We start from the raw sequence: 23,078 nt of genomic DNA, 5'->3' as shown, positions 1-23,078 counted from the left end.
AAACATAAGATTATTCAGTCCTCTCAGGCTTTATAATAGTTTGGCATTGTTAATTAATTTATTAAAATCTTCTTCATTATTATAAATATCAGTGATTTTTTCAAGTTGTATTTGAGTTTTTGGACTTAAGTGATGCAATAATCCTAGCTGAGATAGAATGGATAGAATGAAGTGGTAGAACAGAACAGAACTAAACATTTGTTGCAAAGTTCTCAACTAATCTAAGAATTTCAATGATTGAAATAATAAATGTTCCATTTGAAGTTTTACAGTTCACATTGTGGTCACAGCTTCATTCTCTTCTGCAGGACCAATACCAGTTATGCTACAGGGCCGCACTGGAATACCTAGGGAGTTTTGACCACTATGCAACGTAACTACTTACACCAAGCAACCGTCTTGGTCCAACCGCACAGGAGTGAGACAAGTGTTCATCTCAGCCACCATCCACTCACTTGAACCTTAAAACCAATGCCCTTGCAGCTACCAGAGAGGAAAAGACACACTTGAAAAAAACCTGCTGATTGGATTAAAAAGAATAACTTTCACAGAGATCCATGCTAACCTAACAAATACCATATTTTGCTCTAAGAATAATAGAAAAAAATGCTACAATAATTGTGTCAAACATGACAACTCTTAAAGATGCAAGACTGCAGAATTGCATCTCACGTCTGCTTTTTCCAAGCCAATCATCCCTGATCCAAATGCCACTGGTAACAGTAAGAGAGCATTCTCTCAGTTTTTGCTCATGTTTGTCAATACTATGTTTCATTATGTCCAATGTTATTATTTCGTATACTTTTTTCATTGTTTTAATAATAATTTTAACATCAGAAATGTCCTTTGTCTTAAACTGTGCCACCTTGGACATGCATTATTTTAATGATTGGTACTTTTTTGTTGTTTATTTGTTCTTATATGAGTCTACTTTAGCACAGAGGGTTTGTATTTTTAACATGATCCTAGATACTAAAACAGGAGGACCTCTGTTCTCTGAGCTGCTGTCTGAAATCTTCCATTTTTTTTTATATTCTTGCTCTATTCATGCTGAAGATATATTTTCATAGTTCGTTCTAGTCAGGATATCTCAATGAAAACTGCCTTTTAATTTTCTGTTTCCTATAAAAAGAAAGCAACCTTGAGAAAATTGATATCAGAGCACATATTGTCCTTCTGTAGCTGGTTAAAAATTAGTAGTGTACAGAAATCGGAAGCACATTATTTCTATATTTTATTGTGTCTTTCAACAGAAGCCTATAGCATTGAAGCCTTTGTACTCAAAGCGGAGAACTTAGCAGAAAGCAAGATTTATAGAGCAGGGAATAGGTGAGAGAGAAAAAAAAAACTTAAATCTTCTTTGAGTATTGTTGCTCTTCAAGTCCCTCCTATCTCCTTGCTGCCCATTATGGTAGTGAGTTTGCTTGAGTTGAACCAAATGGACAAATAGCAGAAGTACATATGGCCTAGGAGGAGAGCCATAATTTCTAGCATCTGCACTGAATCAACCAGTCCCACCACAGGGAGAGACCTTCGGAAGTATGTTTTTATAGTCAACTACAAGTTTGATTTACTGATTTAAGCACACAAACATATCTATATCTATCGATATATATCTATATATCGATAGATATATATCTATCGATATATAACTAGTAATGATCTGGCATCGCTAGAGACAATGCAGAAAGCCTGCCGCCCTCGGTGCACATTAATGGAAACACATATCTATGGTACTACCATTGTATCTACTCTACTATCATTGTAACTTCCAATATATGGATGTCTGTTTAAATGAAGAAAATAAGCCCACACCCTCTAAATGGATTAACTCAGCATAAACCATTGCAGCCACTCTAGCACATGCTCTGCCAGGTACCAGCATCATGGCCCAGGAAGAACAGTTGTGAGAAAAGAGATGGGATTTGCAGGAGGAAGGGGGAACTTGAACCCACAGGCAAATCTTTAAAAAAATCTTTTCTACCTTGTGAATGCTAAGTGCTATAGGAGTTGAATCTGTTAGATACACGGTCTGTTTTCTACTTGTTGATAAAGAACTTGAATTCAAAAAGAAAATGTTTAATCAAAAAGAAAAAAAACATTGATGTTAATAAAGATAAATAATTGGGTTTTTGTACAAATACCGGATTGTGATATTTTGTTGTCTTTTTCTGTTAAAGTGAGGATGGTAATCTGGAAAATTACCACTCCTGCTTCAGTGTCATTATGCAATTCCAGCATAGTTCTTTCTTTTTTCTCATAAATAATGTTGAAATCCTCAATCTCATATTTTGGTCCTGAGTGGTAGCAGGCAGCCAATTATACAAATCAAACAAACAATTAAAAAGCCCTTATGCACAATTCTGGCTGAGGGCCAAAGTGAAGAGACATAAAGAAATTAGCATATCAGCTACAGAATATCCCCTGTAAGTTTACAGACCAAAATTAAGCAAGCGCTAAAGCTAAATACTTCTAACTCTATCTGCCTTATGATAAATGAGCAACTGTTTACCTCTGTCAGCACCACACACATTGGACTGAAATGTCAGTAATGGCCAGTTTGAATTTTAAATTCTCAAAAGGCTATATTTGGTGCTACTCTCATTTTACATGCCCATTATTCTTGCCGCATTAGTTTTTGGTAAATTTTCATTTGGTTTTCAACTAATATTTCCGTCCAACGATATTTTCACTATTTTACTTTTATATTTTAAATAATAGATACAAAATAATAGCATTACCACAGTACCACAGCAGCACTTATCATGACTAGCTTAAATTGAAATGTTCTTGCAGTATTGTTAGTGTTGCAACTATATAGAACTGCAACTGCAACTACATAGAACTATTGTTTTAAATTCTTCCACAGGAGCACACTGAGCACCTATTTTTAAGTTTGAAAGCAGGCAATAAACAGAAGAAAAACAACAGCTTCATACCATTAACTCTCCCAATTGGCCAACAAGGGGGTCCAGGGCTCTGGAATACAGCATCGACGAAATGCTTGAGAAGCAACAGAATGTTAGAAAAATAGAACCTGGAATTGCAGAAATGAAGCTCCAACTTTTCTCCTTTAATTGCATACTGTATGTGTCCCACATTTCTTAATTGTAATGCTGTACAACAGGGGTGGGCAAACCATGGCTTGACATTAAATTATTGGATCGATGCATGTGGGAGCTCAAACAGGAGATTATTTCATTTTTGGAGCTACTGGAACACTTAAGAATTTCCCTGAGCTGGATGACACAGATCAGCTTTGTGATTTAGCCTTTACTGTGAACATACTGACACACATGAATGAGCTGGAACGTGAAGCTACAAGGGAAAAATCGGTAATGCAGGCAAACGTCAGAACCTTCAAAACCAAGCTAGTTGTATTTTCAAATCAAATGTCAAGACGCGTCTGATAAAGACCGTTAACAAATGCGTTTTTTTTTTTTTTTTTTATTATATGTGTCATATCTCATGGTGACCCGGCCCATCTGTCCCATTTTAAAAGTCAATGCAGGCCCTGAGCCAAAAAGTTTGTCCAAACCTGCTGTACAACATTTCAGTATATGATGATTTGAGTGAGAAGATTTGCGGTTTGAAAAGGGGGCGTTATAACTCTCAGAAACTGCACAACTTTGCAAGACATTGTCGAGCATTACGTGTCTGAAATACCTCATGATGTTAAAGGACAGCTGTATGGATGATAGAAACATGATCCAGTTCTCAGGTACTTGTGTGTTATCTTTCAAGAAGGTATATTACTTAAACTCCTCTCTTTATCCACTATATCCACTATATGGATATTTGGATTTTGGGATGTCTTATTGCAGAGCAGTCCAAATGGTTCACCTCTTCATTTGAAAATTAACATTTAGGGAGTTGATATTTCAGTTTACAAATTAAGTAAGCAGTAAGCAAACCAAAAAATGTGTTTGTTATCCAATATATTATAGTCTGAATCAAAAACATCAGAATTGCAAAAAGAATGAACAATGCACAAGGATATGGCCATTTAAAAATTATATAAAATATCATGACAGTTGTGGCTGACTGGGTTATTCGGGAAAACCACACAAGATTGTATTGCAGGTTTTATGAGAAATGTAGGACAAATTTCCACTGACTTATATGCTTCCCTGCCAAGCATGATTGTTTACATTTGTTTGATGCAGTTGTTGATGCACAGTCATAATGGACAGGAGGTATGGTGATATTAGGCAAAAGTAAGCGGTACGTTGGGAATCATGTAATTTTTGAGCATGGATTTTTTTAACAATTTAGGCTAGAGAATGGCCACCTGAGGTACTACACTAAGTTTTTTTGAGGACAAATTTGTTGTCATCAGCTGAGACAAAAAAGTCCCATCACATTAATGTAATCTTACCAGTTTCAGTTGTGTGTTAAGAATGTCCTTTAGGATCCCCAGACAGTCCCTACTCAGGTATCAATGCCGTGATATTGTTGACATCCATCCTGAGTGTATTAATTTACTTTATGACACAGAACAACAAAAATTCAAACTGTTGGTAAATTGGTCAACTGCATTTTCATTTCATCTTTTCTAGTAATGATGGACTCATTCCTGATCCTATCCATCCTCATCACTCCCAAAGACAACCTCAACATTGTCATCTCTGCTACCTCCGGCTCTGATTGTTGTCTTTTTCTCAATGCCGCTGTCTGTAATCCTATAATATCACTGGTCTCACCACTGTTTTGTACACCCTTACGTTCTGGCTGACACCCTGTTTCATAGATTACCCCTGACACTTTTGTCCAACCATTCCAGCCTGCTTGAACGTGTTTTATCACCCCTTTTCTACACTCCATTGCTCTGGACTGTTGACTGTACATAACCCAGAACTTAAACCTTGACCCTAAGTACTTAAAATCCTATATCTTTTTATCTCTAATTCCTCACTGTTCCACTTGTGTCATTCACACACAACTCTTCAAATTATTCTGTCTTGCTACAGCCAACTTTCATTTCTCCCCCCTCAAGGACATACCTCTTGAGTTTTCTCCACCTTTCCCCTGCCACTCACTACAGATCACAATGTCATCTGCAAACATCATGGTCCATGGAGATTTCTCTCTAGCCTCATCTGTCACCCTGTCCATCACCACTGCATACAAGAAGGGACTCATAGCCTATCCCTGATGAAGTCCCACCTCTACCCTGAACCTTTCTGTCACACCTACAGTACACTTCACCACTTTCTCACAGCTAGCATACATGTTGTGCACCAGTCTTACATACTTCTCTGCCACTCCAGACTTCCTCATACAATATCATAGTTGGCATGCTGTTGTATGGTTTTTCTAGCTCTAGTTTGGCTGGCGGGGCTCAGGGGGTTAAAGTGGTCATCCTTGGGACTAAACATTCCTATTCAATTTCTGTGCTCCTCACAGCCTGGCAAAGTATTGATCAAGACACTGAACCCTTAACTGCTCCCCTGGCACTGTGAAGTGGTAGCCTTCTGCTCATGTTTCATCTATGATGGGTTGAATACACTGGCCTCATTTCACTGACGTCCAGCTGTATGTTTTACTGAATTTGACGAATAATGAGATTTCTTCTTATCTTTAAAGGCACGGTGCAGTTCCGTCCGATCTTCTCTGTGCTTCTCTACCAGCATTCTCAAAGTAAATACTGCATCTTTAGGTACTCTTGAAACCATACTACTGCTCATAAATGCTGACTTCTGGTCTGGGTCTATTTTCCATAGCTCCTTCCCATAAATTCATTGTGTGGCTCATCACGTTTATTCCTCTATAATCTTCCCCTTATTCCCCTTAATCTTAAAAATGGCAACCATCACAGTTCTCCATTTCTCTACTGCTGCTCCTAGACATTTCCACCTACACAGGTATATCATCAAGACCAACTGCCTTGCCACTCCTTGTCTTCTCCAATGTCCGCCTCACTTCACCTTTACTAATCTCTGCTTTATGGTCCACAAAAGCAGTAGTCGCCTCGTCTACCCTTCGCTCTTTCATTTTCCTCATTTATTGACTCTTCGAAGTACTCTTTCCATCACTCATCTAGTACCTGTCAATACATTTCACTCTCAATCTTTAATTGCTGGGACCTGCTGTACATCCTTTCCATTAGTATAACCCTTTTTACCAACCCATTAAAATCACTCACTCTCTCTCTCTCTCTCTCTCTCCTTTCTACCCATCCTGGCATACACGTCATCATATGTGGTGCATGGGAACAGTGTAATATGTGTAGAATATGTCATGTGTTTATAACATTGATATAAAAGCTTGTATTCATGAATACTTTTTTGCAAATTGTAAGTATGGGTTTACTATTGGGTACATATATATTGATCTTGTAGGTGAAGTTGTGCTAAATTGACTATCAGAACTTCTGCGTTGTGACTACATATGTAGGAGGGGAAAAAAAAATGATCGAGTCTGGGTTACATGCATTTCCTGGTCTCCAACAAAAGAGGGCATCATTTGCTGCAATAACAACAGTGTTATTTTCTAACAGCTTCAGTACTTGGTCCTTTTGCCATGCTGTACTTGCACAGGAAGTAAATACACATCTTGAAAGTAAACAGATTGCTGCCCTTATTACCTATTTTCTCCCAATTTTAACACAAACAGAGGTGTTTAAAAGCAGATATAACTTTCTCATGATTATAATGTCATTTTTTGGAATGAAGAGCTGTATATGCTCCCCCAGGGCCAAAACTTGTCTCATCAACACCACAAATTGCAATGCATATTTGTCCTTGTGCCAGGATGGATTTACTTCTCTGGAAAACATGAAAGAGTCCTCATTGAGTTGTTGGGGCTTTTTCCAAGGATTCTTGTTTAGATTTTGGTTTTCTGGAAAGCAGCTTTCCACTCTGAGAGATGACATTTGGCTGACGGTTACTTGTCCAATCATCAAGTCACATCTTGTGCAATAAGAGCAGTCACAACATTTGCATTTTACTTCTAGCCACTCTAATGACACGTTAAAGGGAATGGTTTTGTTTATACTGTTACCGATAAAGGCCCTCCTTAAATTCTTGCCTAGTGCTAAGCAAAATGGTTTTTCAATCCTCCATATCCACTAGAAATATTCAATTCTACGTGCATGGCATTAGTGCTTATGTGATATATGTTTACTTTTCTCTTTTGTATACACTTAATTCCAGAAGCGCTCATGAGAAATTCGATCTGAGCTATAGAATACAACTTCGCATTGCTGATCCCATTTCACTCTTACTGTTTTTGTCTTGATTGAACAATTGACAGCTGTAGCAGTTTTTACAGCTCAGGTTCTGCAAAAGTTCAGACATCTGCAAACAATATGTATAGAGTAGCAATGTTCAGGACTGATGTCAGGAAATGTCTACACCGATCATAGCTTTTCAAGGTTAGAAAATCATGATATTCTCACTGGAAGTCATTATATCTTTATGATATTGCGAAAAATTATGGGGTCTGCCATATTAGTTACTTGTCATATTTCTCATGTTTGTCCATGGGTATTATTCGACTGCTGATTGCCAACAAAGTATTCTCCACTTACTTTTTGTCTCCTGTTAGAAACTTACATTTTCAGTCAAGGTGATAAAAGCCTTTGACACTCATGTGTTGTATGACACAATGCCGCACTATTGACTGCTGTTTTTGTGGTATTTCTTTTTTGATTCAGTCAACACTTGAGGAATTTTCAAGTCAGCCATAACTCCGCCTCATGAGAGAGACCTTGCAAAGTGTAATTTGTATATAATTTGGCCTGGGGATATCACAGTGACTCATGATGTTAGAATGAGATATTTGCTAGCAAATCATTTGCTTCCTGTTGCAGTGTTGACTTCAATACGCTTGTCCTGTGCCGGATGCTTTTTTCTCCATCCCATGGCTCCAGACACAACAATATACTCTACTTTATCTGAATCGATATTACCTTTTTGCATATCAATAAAACAACACCTGTAAAACTACGTGGATCAATTCACTCTTCTCCAAGCAGGTTTGCCTTTGTTTATAAGTCACTAACCCCGCACACCTGACGCATTTCCTCCACAGATTGGGTGTTTATTTAGATTGCAGTCTGGAGTGCTTGATACCTTCCAAAAGCCAAACCATCTGCTCCTCATTTGACGCTTGAGGCTCATGGACTAAAATACTGGTTTGGGGGCAATGTGAAATCCTTAACAACAAAAACCGTAGATTAAATCTTCATGAAATACCTCTGCTGTGATAATGTCATCTAAGTGGTTTAAGTGATGTCTTAGCACTGTTTAAACCAATTGTGAACTTTCTTAATTCCCTTTAAAAGATTGAAAAATACTTGCTTCAGTAGACCCTCCAAATGCTGATCTAACAAACTTAGGCTATTACCAGTTGCCCACCTAAGATGGCAGAATCCTGTAACAGAAGGTAACTATAAGCCCTTGCTCAGGCCACAGCATCCTTTAGTGCTCCTGGAGCTTCAGTCGGAGAGATTATCATGTCAGGAGTAATCCGACTCGGCCCACAAGCACAACTGTGAAGAAGGAGGAGGAGCAACAGTTTACTGTGGTAGGCAAGGCAGAGGCATCAGAGAAGGTCTTTGAGCCACTTACGATAACCAGGCTTTTCCTTCTCACCCTCACCCATCTTCTCAAACCACTGAGTTCCCCTCCCCGGAGTTGAAGAGAGGACCTGCTGCTGTAGAAGGGGTAAGAAGATGTGGATGCTCTTTCCAACAGCTGTATTGTGTGGACATGAAAATAATCTGATGGGACAGGAGTTTCATGACAGATGGATAACTAATTGAAGCATCTGTGAAACACAACCTCTGTTTGTTCCTTGTAGGTTCTGTTTTTTTCATGAGGAGGACTGAAATCCTCTACATGGAGAAGCGTGATGAGGAGTTTTCCTGATCTGATCCAGATGCTTTTCTAATGGTCAAATTCTCTTCCTTTTGAATGGATCAACCTGAGTGCCATGAGGCCCACCCTTGTATTCAGAGGAATGTTGTCTCCTACCCTTTGTCCCTTAAAGGGTTTTGTGGAAGAGCAGATATGAATAAATAAAACATCCTGGACCTGAATCAAGTCAGGACAGCTCCCATACTTGTAGGCGCAGGGAGCTGATATGATATTCAAATAACAGGCAGCCCTCTCTCATTGCAATGGCGATGGACTTACCCACCCAGAACTTGCCTGTGGAGGTCAGCTAAAGACAACACCGCACTGCTAAGTCTGGATTAGCCGGCCGAACGGTAAGGACACCACATCTTCTTTTGTTATTTTAAGCTGGCAGCTTATGGGAAGGGGTTAGGTCCCTGTGACAGAGATGCCTTACCAAGTGCTTGAGTGGCAGAAAACACACATTGGATTATCTATGTCAACAAGCAGCCCAGCCTGGAACCATATGAGCACACCAGCATGTCAAGAATTTTTTTCTGAGGGGTTACCACTAACTTCCAGGGAGAAGTCACAAAGTTGGAAGAAAAGCCAGAGAAAAAGTAATGGGTTTTTAGTAGTCTTATGGAAGCTGAGAATTTGCTTAATTGACTTTCTTATCGTAAACATGAACAACTACTCTGCAATAGTGCTTAATCCTATAATTCAACTCTCCACTTTCAAAATGCCACTCATATTCTAAATTTAAATGGTTTTGTTTAGTTATTCACATGAAAGCACACTATATGACACTCACTGTGGGTATTCTACTGAAGTGATGATACCCCTTCCAACTAAGCCCATATCATACATTGAGATTATGCTGTATCTCCCCCAGATCCGAGAGGCTGGAGAAGTTAATCTTTAAATTCAACTGAGACATTCAACTTTCATAACCTGCCAAAGCTACTCAAAATAAATAAAGTTGAAGTGGAAACTGATGCAACACTCCTTATACCCTTTTCAGTATTTTAATTTCATTCTTGCAAATAATAGACCTTGCATAATATACTCGAATGACTTGACTTGATTTGATTTTCTTCCCTTGAAGACGTTTCAATACTCACCGTAGAGGCTTATTCAGTGTGACCTTCACATAATGATCATCTGTGGAAAATAAGTATATAACCAGCCAGTGTTTTACCTTGTCACAGTTGGACTTGAACTTTTTGCCATGTCAAGTTAAAGTCAGAGTCAGTGCTCGCCGGTTTTGAGAGAAGAAGTAAAATAGATGCAAGAAAACTGGCTGCAAGAAAAGTGAAAAGTGAGATTTGAACCAGTTGCAAAAACTATAATAGTCTTACACAGAAATAATGAAGTGAGATGTAATTTCCCTGGCCCAGGTAATTTAGCCCTGATACGTCAGTCAGAAAGGCAACTTTAATACATAAAAGAATTATACGTTCACTCAAGTCTCAAGCAAGTTTGGGACAGGTGTGACATGTGCATTCTCCAAGTGAATGTTCTCCTCACCACCACCATCTTAGCAACAGGTTTGTGTTGGGTGATTACACCCTAGGCCGTTGGGTCACAGATTTAATCTCTATAAATCTGTGCGACATGGTGGTAGAATCTTAAAAAATTGACACTGTTTAACCACTCACCTTCATCCATTAGATTAAAAGGGGCCGTAATGATCTTCGCCAAAAATCTGTAAGTCAAATTTTAGCCTTGCAAATATTTTCTTTTTTTTTCCCCAGCAACGGTTCTCAGCTTTTCACTAGCATGGACTAGGCTTGTTTTGATTATTGTCTGATTATGTAGTAACAAAGAGTCAGCTAACTGACGGGCTACCCCAGCAAAACAACAGTACAGTCTAGCATAAGCCTTTTTCAGTTGCATTAGAACCAAGGCTGTATTTAGAAGAGCCAATCCTGGCTTAGTACATCCACTTTATTTTGCAACCTTTCAGTCCTTCATATTGCCAACCCCCAGTGTATCAAGTTGATCATTTTTTTTCTCTTTAATAGTTTTGACTAAAAGCAGGACAGGTTTTAGAAGAAGATGGGCCACCTTCTGTTGCAGTCAGAGCGGGCCCTGCAGTCCGGCCTAACCATGAGTCAAAGGTGTCTAATGGATTAACAAACACACATGCACGCACGCATGCACACACACACACACACAACAGCCAGGTGTTAGCCCACGTGATTGCAGATAAAGCCAATAGGCATTAGTACTAATCTTACCCTGATCTTTGGAATATGTCCCTATTATCGTCCCAAGTTATCTAGCTGTCCACAGGCTTCCTGATGCTCCCTTAAGAGGGAAAGACAAGACAAGATAAGGCTTCCTTAGAACCACCTTAAGCACCAAATATCAATATATATAATTACTTTAAGAGTGTGCTGGAACATATACCATACTTTCAGTTATCAAGAGATAGTAGCCTCACCAAATGTATACAGGAAATGCAGGATGAATGACAGACACAATAGCTAGCGAGAGGCAGTAATATTATGTAAGCTGTATTATTTTCTGTTACATGATGGTGCTGGCTGGAGCATGTACTGTATACCAAGGATGTGCACTGAAAATTGCAGTAAAGGTCAGAGTGTCTGAATTTCAACTCATCCTTGTCAAAAATTTTGGGGGGGGGGCTGCTTTTAAGTATCCATGACACATGTTATCTGCAATGAGAGAGAATAAGATGGACAGAGACAAGTATGGAGATGTGAGTAGTGATACATGCAAAATTGCCATGGGGCATAATAGCTGGTATCTGGTGAGAAGAATCCCCCCATTCATGGCTGTCTGTGATCATCTCTTAATATCACAATAGTCAAGAGTCAAGCTAGCTGACAACAAGGCCCTTCCTATCTGACACTATCTTTCAGAAGTGTTAACCACAGACCCCTCTTATCTGCCTTTGAATAAATTTGTAGCTCATCTTCCTTGGACTGTGACAAGACCATACCCTTCTCCCCCCATGACTCGTGTGTGCATTCAGAATGCTCAGCGTCTCAGGAAGGGATTTGACATACTAAAGAATTCTCGGTTAAACTGTGCAACAACTAGCCTCAAACATGTTCATGATCCACTGAGACTGTTTTCATTCTGCTGGTTGTTCACTGGATGACATATGGCTGACAGCAAACATTAGTTGTATTGTTGCTTACATACCTGATATTCACTTCCACCCACTGTAAACACAAAATCCTAATGAGTGCTTTTGCAGTTCTCTTTCTCCTTTTGAATGGATGCAGTTGAATAGTTTTGAACAGCCTTTCCACACACTGAAGCAAACAGGGAGTCATCAGCAACAGCAGACATGCTTCAGATGTATACCAGTTTCAGTTCACTGTGACTGATGAACATTTCTACGACCCTATTTGAGGATAACTTTTCCTCCTGTCTGAGACTCCCAGGGTTCCTTTTTATCCTTCCTATTGGTGTTCTTTTGCATTCACTGCAAAGAAGCAGCAATTGTCCTTTTAGGAAGTAGACTGCTGCATCATGTTTTTCTTTCATTTTCTTGAGAAAACAATAGTGACCCTGCCCCCCATCACTAGTTGTAGTTATGACAGCAGGGATTTGTGGTTGATATAAAATCTCACACCCTAAAAAATTATTGTGATGATTGGGAAAAAAGAAACTCAGAATGCTCCCTGGCACTTTTGTTGATTTCAATTGACTGCAGTTTGAGCTCATGTGTTTTTTGAGATGAGATGATGATGAGAACAACTTTATTTATCCCGAAGGGAATTGTTGTGCCAGAGTTTCAAGTAAAAAAACGTAACAGTAATAGATAATAGTAGAAAGGAGGAAGAATAAGAAATACAATGACATATGAATTGTCTTAACTGTTAACTGTAACTACAAAGATTGAAGATTCCCTGCGACTGAGGGAAGAATTTTTAAGTGTAATGGTAATGACAATCAAAGAATCTTCAGGGACATCAAATGATTGTATGATTAGAACAATGTATCCCTAGTCAGCACTTGAAATTTTGCTTTAATTTCTCCAAGTTAATTGTTTTATCAAGAAGTGCCACAGAGTTAACAGGCAGACACTGGCATATAAGAACACTTACAGGTATATGAAACATTCAGTCTAAGCAAGTGCATGTGTCTAAACATGACCTATGAAAAGCTTTAGAAAAGGGGGTTTCATCTGTCATTATCCATAATCATCAATTTCACTTTAATTCAAGAATCTATTGCATTTAGAAAAAGACAAGCAAGAGGTAAGAAGTTGGTGTTGCATCAGCAAAGACAGAATTACTTTTCATTGGGCAACCTGGCCATAGTGGTTAAAAACAAACATCCAGGGTATAGTCTGACCCAAAGTCCCTTTCTGCAGCAGCTTCTCATTTGAATTGTGTGACATGAGATTGCGAATTGAAATGTTTGACTTTTAAATGAATACCAAGCTATCCAGTCATTGCCCTCAAGCTGCATAGTGCATCTAAACTGTGTGGATTTATGAGTAACGAGTCAAGCTGTGTCTGGTATAGTGGGCTATACCTATTTATACTATGTTTACACTTACTTATTTCATATATGCAGTTTCTTTGTATATTCCCTCTGCGTTGACATACTCAGTCCTCAGTCCTCAGTACTCAATTCCTCCTAAAGTTCCTATTTTCATTTTTTATTTGATTTCATTTTTAGCTGAAATGATTTCAACTAGTCAAATTCCCCCAGAAGGTTTTTTTTAATCTGCGGAAGCATTCATCAGGCTGAAAGCACAAACATTTAGAGTACAATTTCAGTTTGTTTGTCAGTTTCTGAACATGACAATTATTTGAGACATATTTTTTCTATTCTATCGAAATCCAGCACCTTCTATATGTGCAGTACACAATCCAATCTGGCAAAACACTTTATGGTCGGTCTGGATTTTCTGTTAGTGACTGCAAATATACCATTTCCTGCTGAGGGGAGAGTTCTTGTCTTTTTCTGCCGACATGAATGAGAACTAAACAACATTCAGGTTTTAAAACTTCTTCAATACATGGAAAGAAATGTTTACATCGTTCCTTACAATATCTCCTTCCATAAAACTGGTGTTCTCTGAAATCTAACCACAGATAGTAGTTAAATAGTAGTTAGGTTTAGCATTTAAGCATGTTCAAAAGGTATCCCCAACTTAAAAAGGGTGTGTCTTCACTTATGTTTTCATTCTCAGGATAAACGTTGCAAAACTCATTCAAATACACACTGCTTTCTCAGGTGTCAGCAAGTGATCTTAAATTCATAGATCATGAATCATCTTGGAGTGATATTGAGAAGATGTCAGCAATCTCAAGTAAAGTAAACTGACAATAAAATGAAAGATGAGAGAGAATTAAAGAAATGAATTTATAGAGGTATTCAAAAATGTAATGACACTGGTAAACTTTTGGTCCCTACATTCATTATGGCTTGGTGTGTATTTGAACATGGCTGATGATACATTTTTCCTCCCTCAGCAGAGTTTCAATGCTCCTCCACGCTCTAAGATGAAGTTATGGAAAGGTGCTACTTTTGCCTTCATGCTCTGTGGCGCTGCCCTGTCAATAATCCTTGTTAGAAACATGGGCACCATCAGGCAGTTCAAACCAAAGACAAAATGCCTATACACATCAAGACCATCTTCATCCGAATCAACATCAAAAACCTCAACAGTGTCGTCATCACCCTCAGCGGAGCCAACAATATCCAGGTCAATGGAAGGTCCTCATCGGAGAACCCGATCAGCAGACAGCATGAACACCATCCTCTCAGAGTGTAAGATAGAGCCTGCTTATCTTCAACAAACCTTGGCTGAGATGAAGTGTCATGTTAGATGTCAAACGGGAGCCCTTTGTACATGTATCTTCATGCAGCTTATGTTAGTTTGATTATATTCCACTTAGTTGTCTTGCTCTCACCCACACTTCTCAAATCAATGTCTTAACATTAACCTGACGCTCTCACTGTTTGTCATCTTTAGTTTCCATGATGTTCCAGAGCTTTACTGAGGGAGAGCTCCAGCGTGTGATGGGGACATTATTAGACAGAAAACGAAGAAAAGATTGGCGTGTGCCAGACAGCCAGACCAGAAGGACTAAACGAGCACAGAGACCAAGGTCCTGTTCTGTGAGGGAGCTGGAGCTGACTGTGAGTGAACTTGGTCTTGGCTATGAGAGCGATGAGACAGTGCTGTTGCGTTATTGCAGCGGCAAATGCAAAACCCATCGGCAAAACTATGACATCACCATGGAGCACATGATGCTGACAGGCTTCAAGAAGAAGGGCCGCAAGGACAAGGTTAGCAATGGCCCCTGCTGTCGGCCCATTGCATTCGAAAAAGACTTTTCCTTCCTGGACAACAGAAATCGATATCACACAATACAGAATGTTTCAGCAAAGAATTGTGGATGCGTATGACCTTTGTAAATAGATCTGTTCATGCTGCTCAATGCCTCTACTGGAGGAAATGAACCTTGTTACTATCAGGAGACTTACTGAGGAATATACAAGCACACAAGAAAGATCAGTAACTTGTTTAGGGCTGCTGTGGCTGCAGCCTGTGAATATTTGGCAGTTATTATAAAATGTGGGGGCCTGACAAACTGGGCAGCCACTGTTTTTGAGGACTCCATGTAAACATACAAAAATACAGTCATATCATACAGTTTTGACATATTTTCAGTCTGTGTAGTAACACTGTAAAACTTGGTGTAACAGCAAGTATTAAACTCTAAGGATAAGTCTTGGTAGCATTTGTTATTGCTGTTACATCTGCTCAAACTGCAAGGCCTTGACAGCTCAGCATACTGCAGCTTCACAAAACTTTAGTAAATAGACATAGAACAAAATAATTGGGAAAAAAGCCTGTTCTTTGTTTTGAAGACATATAAACAGCATTCACCATTTACTTACTTCAACTTCAGACAACAAATGACAGAAATGTACAACAAGGTCACAACTAAAAAAGGGTTTATTTTGATATACTCAGTATTTCACTGATTACTGTAGAAGAATAAATATGAAACTCTACTAAAAAGTCATCTATGGAGAATCACAGTCATCCCTGTCAGGATTATTCCTTGTCATAATCTTATTGTCGTTACTGGACTTTATTTCTTCACTTGAAGATGTTTCACCTATTATCATAGAGGCTATTCACAAATAACTGAGGATTCAAAAAGATGTGGCAAAAAAGATAATGCAAACACATTGATCATGATTTTTTCAGAATTCTGACATACATCTCTCTTCTTTGTTTAGGTTGATAAGAGTGCATATCTTTAATGACTTGTGTTGTCTGACTTCGGAGTCTGTTAATGCTGCTTACATGGTATGAATTTGAAGTGTCCTGAAATTGCTTTGTCTATTGACCTCTGTTTGTTGGGTTACCTGGGTCACTGATTACACACACACACACACACACACACACACACACACGCACACACACACACACGTCAGATTTGGAGAATCAAAGTATTGTGCTTGACAGTATTTCAGACAGTTTATCACTTTCTTGTCAAAAACTGCTTGTGAAAAAATCAAAGACATTGAAATGTTACAATAAGTGTTTTCCTTAAATGATGTCCAGATCACCTGTGGCAGTTGGCTACTCTTTGTCTCTTGTGAACCTTTGTCCAAAGGGTATGTTTAGTTTTCTATGATTCCAGGCATAGTCTTGTTTTCCTCTCATGAATGCATTCTGTTATTATTGCAGTGTTATCACATAGGTGAAAATTGAATCACTTCTATATTTGCAGGTCCAACACACACTTTAATTGCTGTATTTTGTATAAAGACGATGTGGAGACGATTGACAACAAGACCATGTTTAAAACCCTTAAATACACAGTCGTATAATCAAATAAGTACAATCTCACTCATAAGTACTCATACTCAATTGCAAAAGTAATTTTAACAATATTTTTACTCATGTCCTTGACATAATATAACTTTTTATTGTATATTTACATAAGGTCCTTGTAATACGCATTAAGGTAACAATAGGGGCTTATTATTATAAACATTTTCTATCTAATTAATTATGTACCCTAATTTAGCAAAAGTATGTATTTAGAAAAAAAAGTACTAAAAAAAAGGGGGAAAGTAAAAAGCTGTATAATTCCTGATATGCTTTTTCTCACTTTAGAGCCTGTCACTGCAAATGAACTGAATAATTCACTATATCAGAAGCATTTTAGAGGCTTAATCTAATCTTATGAAGCAATGTTCTCTTACTATATCTGTGGGCTGAAGACTGAAGAAGCTAATTATATTTAAGTGTGCCCTTAACATGTACTACATAACCATAAATGTATTAATGAAGCAATCAATAAACTCTGTTTGACAGTAATATAATGGAAAATGTATCCTAAAACAAATAATTTTATGCTGTGATTATAAACAATTACAAGACCATCTAAGTTTTTAATGCTCAGATCAGATTATCAGATGATCAGATTCTATTTAATTTTGTAAGTAGATATATTTGTTAAACAACAGTAATGTTTATTTTGCTCATGGTAAACCGTGCCACCCATCCGGTATGACATAACCATCTCATTGAATATTGTAAATGGCCTTAATGGGACCTTATTACACATTGGGTAATGTATATTACAAGGACCTTTATATAGCGCATTACCCAACTAGTATTAAGATTACCAGTATTTCTCTGGAATGAATTTCCTTAAGTTATTGCCAAAACATATCAAATTAATCAAGCAGATCTGATAAATTCACAGGCTGGTATATAAACAAGTCTCAAGTTCTAGGTGATATCAACTCTCCAGTGTCTCTGGATGTAATTTGTTAAAGTTTACACTTGGAGATCTGGAGTGTGAAAGAATTGGGATCTAGATTTGTTTTTCCAGCCATCCACAAAACCCGGCATCTTAACAGTGATCCAAAAGCCCAGAGTATAGCCTTTTTGCTTCTTTGTTATATTGCCTGGTAGATTTTATTGATAAAAGAATAAGCTGTTTTAACGACTTATGAAGCATCTTTTTCACTTTGGAATTTTTTTGTTTTAAACTTATTGCGTCTGCAAAGTACAATAAATTATGTTTTTGTGTTTTACTGAGGAGGTGCAGTGTGAGATGCAGACGCAGTGCATTTTTACTGTACATTGTAGTTTATATTGTATTTATTTGGAGAGTAAATTATGATATGCATATTTATTTAGATTGCCTCATAGCAACAGGACAGTTTAGTAATATACAGCAACTGTGCCAAAATGTTTATCATTTTAACGGACCACATTGACTGCTCAATAAACATAATTTCAGAGGTATGTATGTTTCATTTGTCACAAACTGTTGCTTCGAAGGTGTCAAATATTCAGCTATAGGTTTTGTACTGAGATTAAATATATAGAAAATTGATAAAAGACAAAAGGAGATGCTATAACTATGTAATTACAGGAGAGTCAAAAGCAAAGATGTTTTCGAAGAAAGTTGATGAATCTGGCTGTTGCAGAGGAAATAAAGACTATTATGCCTTAATTAATTGACCATATTGTAAAGTTTTTATTAACATCCCTCCATGGTTCTGCTCTTCCTGTGAGTTAGCAGCACAGCAACAAAACAGTTAAAAAAAATCACCCAATTTCCTTTCAAGTGTTTTACAGATTTGTTTCAAAAAACAGTTCTTTCAATAGCATTTTCTTTTATGTGTTGAATTTCATTGAAGGAAAAGGCAAACACATACTATTATCCCAAACACTGAAATATGTTTCTAAAATATGTTGCCCCTAGCTTTTTCCACACTATATTTGCTGATTACTGGACCTGGAATGACTCAAAAAGGTTATAGGTCAGAGACGTTGACATTTTTACTGACATCACAGAAAATGTATATGTTTGTAATTAATGTGAAAATAGTCTTCCAATAACCATCTAAAAATAAGGGAAGCTTTAAAAGTTGGGTAACCATCCACACTTGCACCCATGATGCCAAATGTTGTATTCACCATCATCAACATTAGACTTAAATTGAAAAAAAATAAAATAAAGAAGAAAAAGGAAATTGGTTTGAATGTTTTCATAGGGACAATTTTGGCCAAATAAAGACAGGAGAGAGAAAAAACTGTGAACATCGATGTATCAACCAGTGTGGCAATCGCAGACTCAGGCAATCTGGAGCATCAAGCATTGCCATTTTAACCTAGTTGTGAAGCTGCACCACTGTGGTTGCTGGGAGAAGGTAACATTTTTATATACAGCTGTTTAAACTGTAGTCAAAGTGCTGATATTTGTCTGCATATCTTTCTGATACTTCTTGGCTGTCTTTAATACCGGCACATGCCAATCTTAAATCCTATTCACAAAGCTGTAATCGCTTATTTTTTTTCTAAAGAAGTACAAGCTATCAATAAGATATGAGGGGCTTGCAAAGATTAATAACCTAAAAGTCAAAAGTTAAAAATAAGACTGGTGAGACTGATCTAACTCTTTCCTGAATTAAATAATCATAGTAACTCTCAAGTTTAGTTTTATTTTTTGAAAGCAATCACATCAAATTGCTCTCTGCCATTAAGTCTGTTAAAAGTAATAGATTTATCATTTTTTAAGCAAACTGGCTTAAGCCAATTGCCTCAACAGGCAGAAATGTTAAGTGACAATTACTGTGTGACTAAGATTCTGAGCGAAATACTTTAATGCATGTCTTTATTGCCCAAAACTATAATTACCAAAAGAAAAAGGGATGGTTATCAGGAATGCATTTTTTCTGTCTTGCATTATTTCTATTTATCTGTCTATTTCTAAGAGAATCAAATGTCATTAACACATCCCTCAAGAGCCTCACAAATTGAGAACATAAAGCTAAAAGCATGTCTTTTTGAAATCATTGTGATAGAAAAAGTGCTGATTTTGTTTTAAACTGAATTAAAAATCAAGTCAAATTTTATCTATATATTGCCAAAACACAACAGTTATCTCATTATGTCAAACCACGTCTGGACCACCCCTTTCAAATTGATTTACAGAAACCCAACATCCCCCACGAGGAAACAATGGCAAGGAGAAACTACTCTCTACCTCACCAGGCAGAAACCTTTGCAGATCGCAACTCAATGTCAGCAGCCTTCTTTCGCAACCACTTTGGGTGGAAAGAGAGAGAGAGAGAGGGGTATAGATATAGAAAGCAAGATTGTAATAGACAGAAGTGGTAAGAGTGTTGGGTTTGGGGGGACAGGCACAGGCAATACTAGTAATACACTCCTGCTGACAACACTCTTGTACTAGTGCTAACAGCAGTGCTAACAGCTGCAAGGTCCTGGTGACATTGACATATTCATATTCATAGTCATAGGTGCCTGACTGGACCACTGCAGTAGATCAAGCCACGTCTTCTTGGAAATCTGGGAAATGAGAGCCCAGAGATTCAGGAGAAAACATGAGGTTACTACCATGCACTGATGAGGGGATGTGAGTGCAAAGAGGATGGGAAGAGTGGAAGGAACGAGAGAAGTGCCTCATGAGATATTCCCTCAGCAGAGTAAGCCGACAGCAGCATAACTGGGGCTGGTCTATCCCCAACAACAAGCTTTGTGTCCGCCCTCCAAACTGAAATTGGAGGAACATTCTGCAAAAGAGGAGTTCGGAAATTAATGCTCTGGCCCCTGTAAAATTGTAAAAACACAGAGGCTCGTAAGTATATTGTGTAACTATGAAAGTAAAAATTCTCTCATCTGTTTCTGTTTTAAAATAATGTCCGTACACTAATAACACAAAGTCCAATAAGTTCAGCAGTGCTTGACAAATTGTCTCCACTTATGTAGCTCATCCACACCCTGTAGTTTCAAAACTCTTTTCACTAAAATACAATCACCTGCTCACACACGCACCCACACCACAGTGCTACAGAACTGCCATGCAAGGCACTAACCAGGCCATCAGGGGCAACTTCCAGCATCTTGCCGAAGGATACTTTAGAAGCGCCAGCTTTTTCAATTGGAGGCACCCCTTTGATATGTTATGATCAATATGAGACCACAAACATTGATCAAGTATCTATGTGATTGCATTTTATTGGATTAGACCACAAATTTCAGCAATCCTCCATCAAGTCATCTAACAAGTCCATCTCAGGCAATAAATGCTAATAAACAATTCAAATGTTCATACGGAATTTCTCTGTCCCTGTCTCCCTTATGTTGTCTTTTACAACCACAAAATGCTGGTGTGACAAAAAACACTCACTATTTACTTGCGTTAAAAAATTAGGGTAAAAGAAATAATTTATAACCGTAGTTATGAAAAGGCAGAGTATTGTACTTGAGGTAAGAGCAATGTAAAAGAAACTGTTTCACTTGGTTGTATTGCACTTTGGGTACAAGGCATAAACAAGTAAGAATGTATTTGTTTTTTTTTCCATTATATCAAAGTAAATTGAGGTATTTTTCATTGGGCTAAATGAATGATTCATTTTTGTCAAAAACATTTCTCATCATTCGATACCCTTGAGAATCAAAAATCAAGGGATAGGGATTATGTGGTTGCACAATAAATTAAACAAAGCACAGCAGAAGTTTATCTTAACACTTGTTTTTGCTCCAAAGATTCAACTCTTGTTGCTGCCTCTACAGAGCATTTTTTTCCCTCCTGCCTTGTGTTGGCATGCTAAGACAGGATTTGTAATTGATATTATCAGTAATTGCTGCATTCCATAAACACTTAAATTACATAAGTAAAGTGGAGGGGAAAGAAGGTTATAATATAGAAGGAATGCAGTTAAACAAGATATCTCGTGACATCTCTTTCATTGCTGAGAAAATTCCAGTAACAGTACGATAAATTGTTCCAAAGTCAGAAGCAACCCCCTGTGTCCCAGTGTGCCGAAAATCAGTTTCCTTTGCTATCGTGACAGCACTTGGAATATGCTGTGTCTTACATTATTCTATAAACTGTGTGTTATCTAAAGGGTGTCCCTGGAGGGTAAATTAGAAGTTTACAACAGCAAGTGTGAAGGGTTGTTAGTAAATAAATGTGTCACCTGTAGTTCTTAAGGATTCATCACAACTTTGGAGATTTGCTACTTTCTGCAGGTTGCTCAAAAATAGAATGCAATCCATAATGTTCTTTATACACAATGTTCAGAATATTTATCTAGTCCAATACAACTGAGCTCACATAGCAAGTGATGGAATTCCTTTCTAGTGTAATAGCAATATTTTTGAATCACCAGACATCACTTTCAGTTGCTTGTTAATCTGTACAGGCTGCCACAAATCTTTACTTTTCACAGGCGCTTTTTAAGTGCCAGTCCTGGAGTGTTGACACAATATTAAATCTCTCTCTCTCTCTCTCTCTCTCTCTCTCTTGCTATCTCTCTCTCTAGCTCTCTCTGTGTGTAAGGATCTATTTGGCAGCAAAATATCTCAGAATGAATCCCAGAGCTTTGAGGTGCAGTAAACCTGAAACACTAGTGTTAAAGCTATGGCCAAAAAAATAAGGTTAATTAATACAATGCATTTTTATTATATGAATACTGTTGCTGTTGCTATTGTTCTTGTTGGTGGTGGTGGTGTTGTTGTTTGGTTTATTTGTAATTATCTCAATATTTCTCTTCTCCCTTTTTCAACTAAGCCCTACAAGCACAAGAAAAGGCAGAGTTTGGCATACTGTTGTCCACTTATATGACTCACTCTCCAGTATCCCCTTTTTTTCAAACATGACATGCAATAGCCACTTCGATGAATTTGTGCTTTCTCTAAGAAAATAGATCAGCATTAAACTGTTGGCTTTAAGTTTGTTCCATCCATTTGATTAAAATGGGCTGGGCAGATATGGGGTGTTACAAATCTTAGATTCAATATGTTGTCAAAGTATTTTGTCTTTTGAGCAATACTTTAATTAAGCATGACAATCCTCTTCCCGAGTTATATATGCATGAAGAATGAGTGCGTGTCTTCCCCATGAGATCCCAACAACTGCCAGACAGCAGTTTCACAACTTCCTGCACAGTTTCACTGACCACACCACTTCTTGGAGTTTATATGCAAACCATGACAGCTGGCATTTGGAAGCAACACAGAAGTTGAGTTATCCGACACTGCAGTCTGTTGGAGGCAGGTCAAACAGAGTGGCCTGACTAATCTATAGTCATTGGTAACTGTTTTTTTTTTTTTTTTACATGAAAAAAGATTTCCCTTGGGACTTATTTGTAAGACATGTGCTTTAGTTTGGCTGAGACTTGTATTTAGGAGATTTGGTGAAGTGATTTTACTTATGTGTCTTTTTAGAAATT

The 23,078-nt window shown here is 37.8% G+C and overlaps 2 protein-coding genes across 8 annotated transcripts in view; both read left to right on the top strand.

Annotated features, from left to right (window-relative positions):
- LOC147217669 (receptor-type tyrosine-protein phosphatase F-like) overlaps positions 1–5,732 on the top strand; it is a 156,449-nt gene extending 150,717 nt beyond the window's left edge. For all 4 annotated transcript variants that reach the window (XM_086176283.1, XM_086176284.1, XM_086176285.1 and 1 more), the window contains one exon: positions 309–5,732. In XM_086176283.1, the coding sequence (XP_086032409.1) occupies positions 309–377 (69 nt within the window). In that variant the 3' untranslated portion in view covers positions 378–5,732. The remainder of the gene's footprint in view (positions 1–308) is intronic.
- A 2,776-nt stretch (positions 5,733–8,508) lies between these two features.
- Positions 8,509–18,316, top strand: LOC147217668 (uncharacterized). 4 transcript variants are annotated; one of them, XM_086175897.1, is made up of 4 exons: positions 8,509–8,669; positions 8,806–9,214; positions 14,309–14,606; positions 14,812–18,316. In XM_086175897.1, exons 3-4 carry the CDS (start codon positions 14,339–14,341, stop codon positions 15,246–15,248), a joined length of 705 nt encoding a protein of 234 aa, XP_086032023.1. In that variant the 5' UTR covers positions 8,509–8,669; positions 8,806–9,214; positions 14,309–14,338; the 3' UTR covers positions 15,249–18,316. The 4 variants fall into 4 exon arrangements, with proteins under 4 accessions (XP_086032023.1, XP_086032022.1, XP_086032024.1 ...); XM_086175896.1 differs by having other exon boundaries at positions 8,511–8,669; positions 14,312–14,606; XM_086175898.1 differs by lacking the exons at positions 8,509–8,669; positions 8,806–9,214 and adding exons at positions 10,460–10,550; positions 10,868–10,963 and having other exon boundaries at positions 14,312–14,606.
- Positions 18,317–23,078: the final 4,762 nt, after the last annotated feature.

Source organism: Fistularia commersonii, chromosome 28 (assembly GCF_037954325.1).
Source record: "Fistularia commersonii isolate RoL2024-O1a breed Wild chromosome 28, RoL_Fcom_v1.0, whole genome shotgun sequence".
Lineage (NCBI taxonomy): Eukaryota > Metazoa > Chordata > Actinopteri > Syngnathiformes > Fistulariidae > Fistularia > Fistularia commersonii.
Note: the sequence above shows the minus strand (reverse complement) of the source record. Positions and strands in the feature narration are given on the sequence as shown.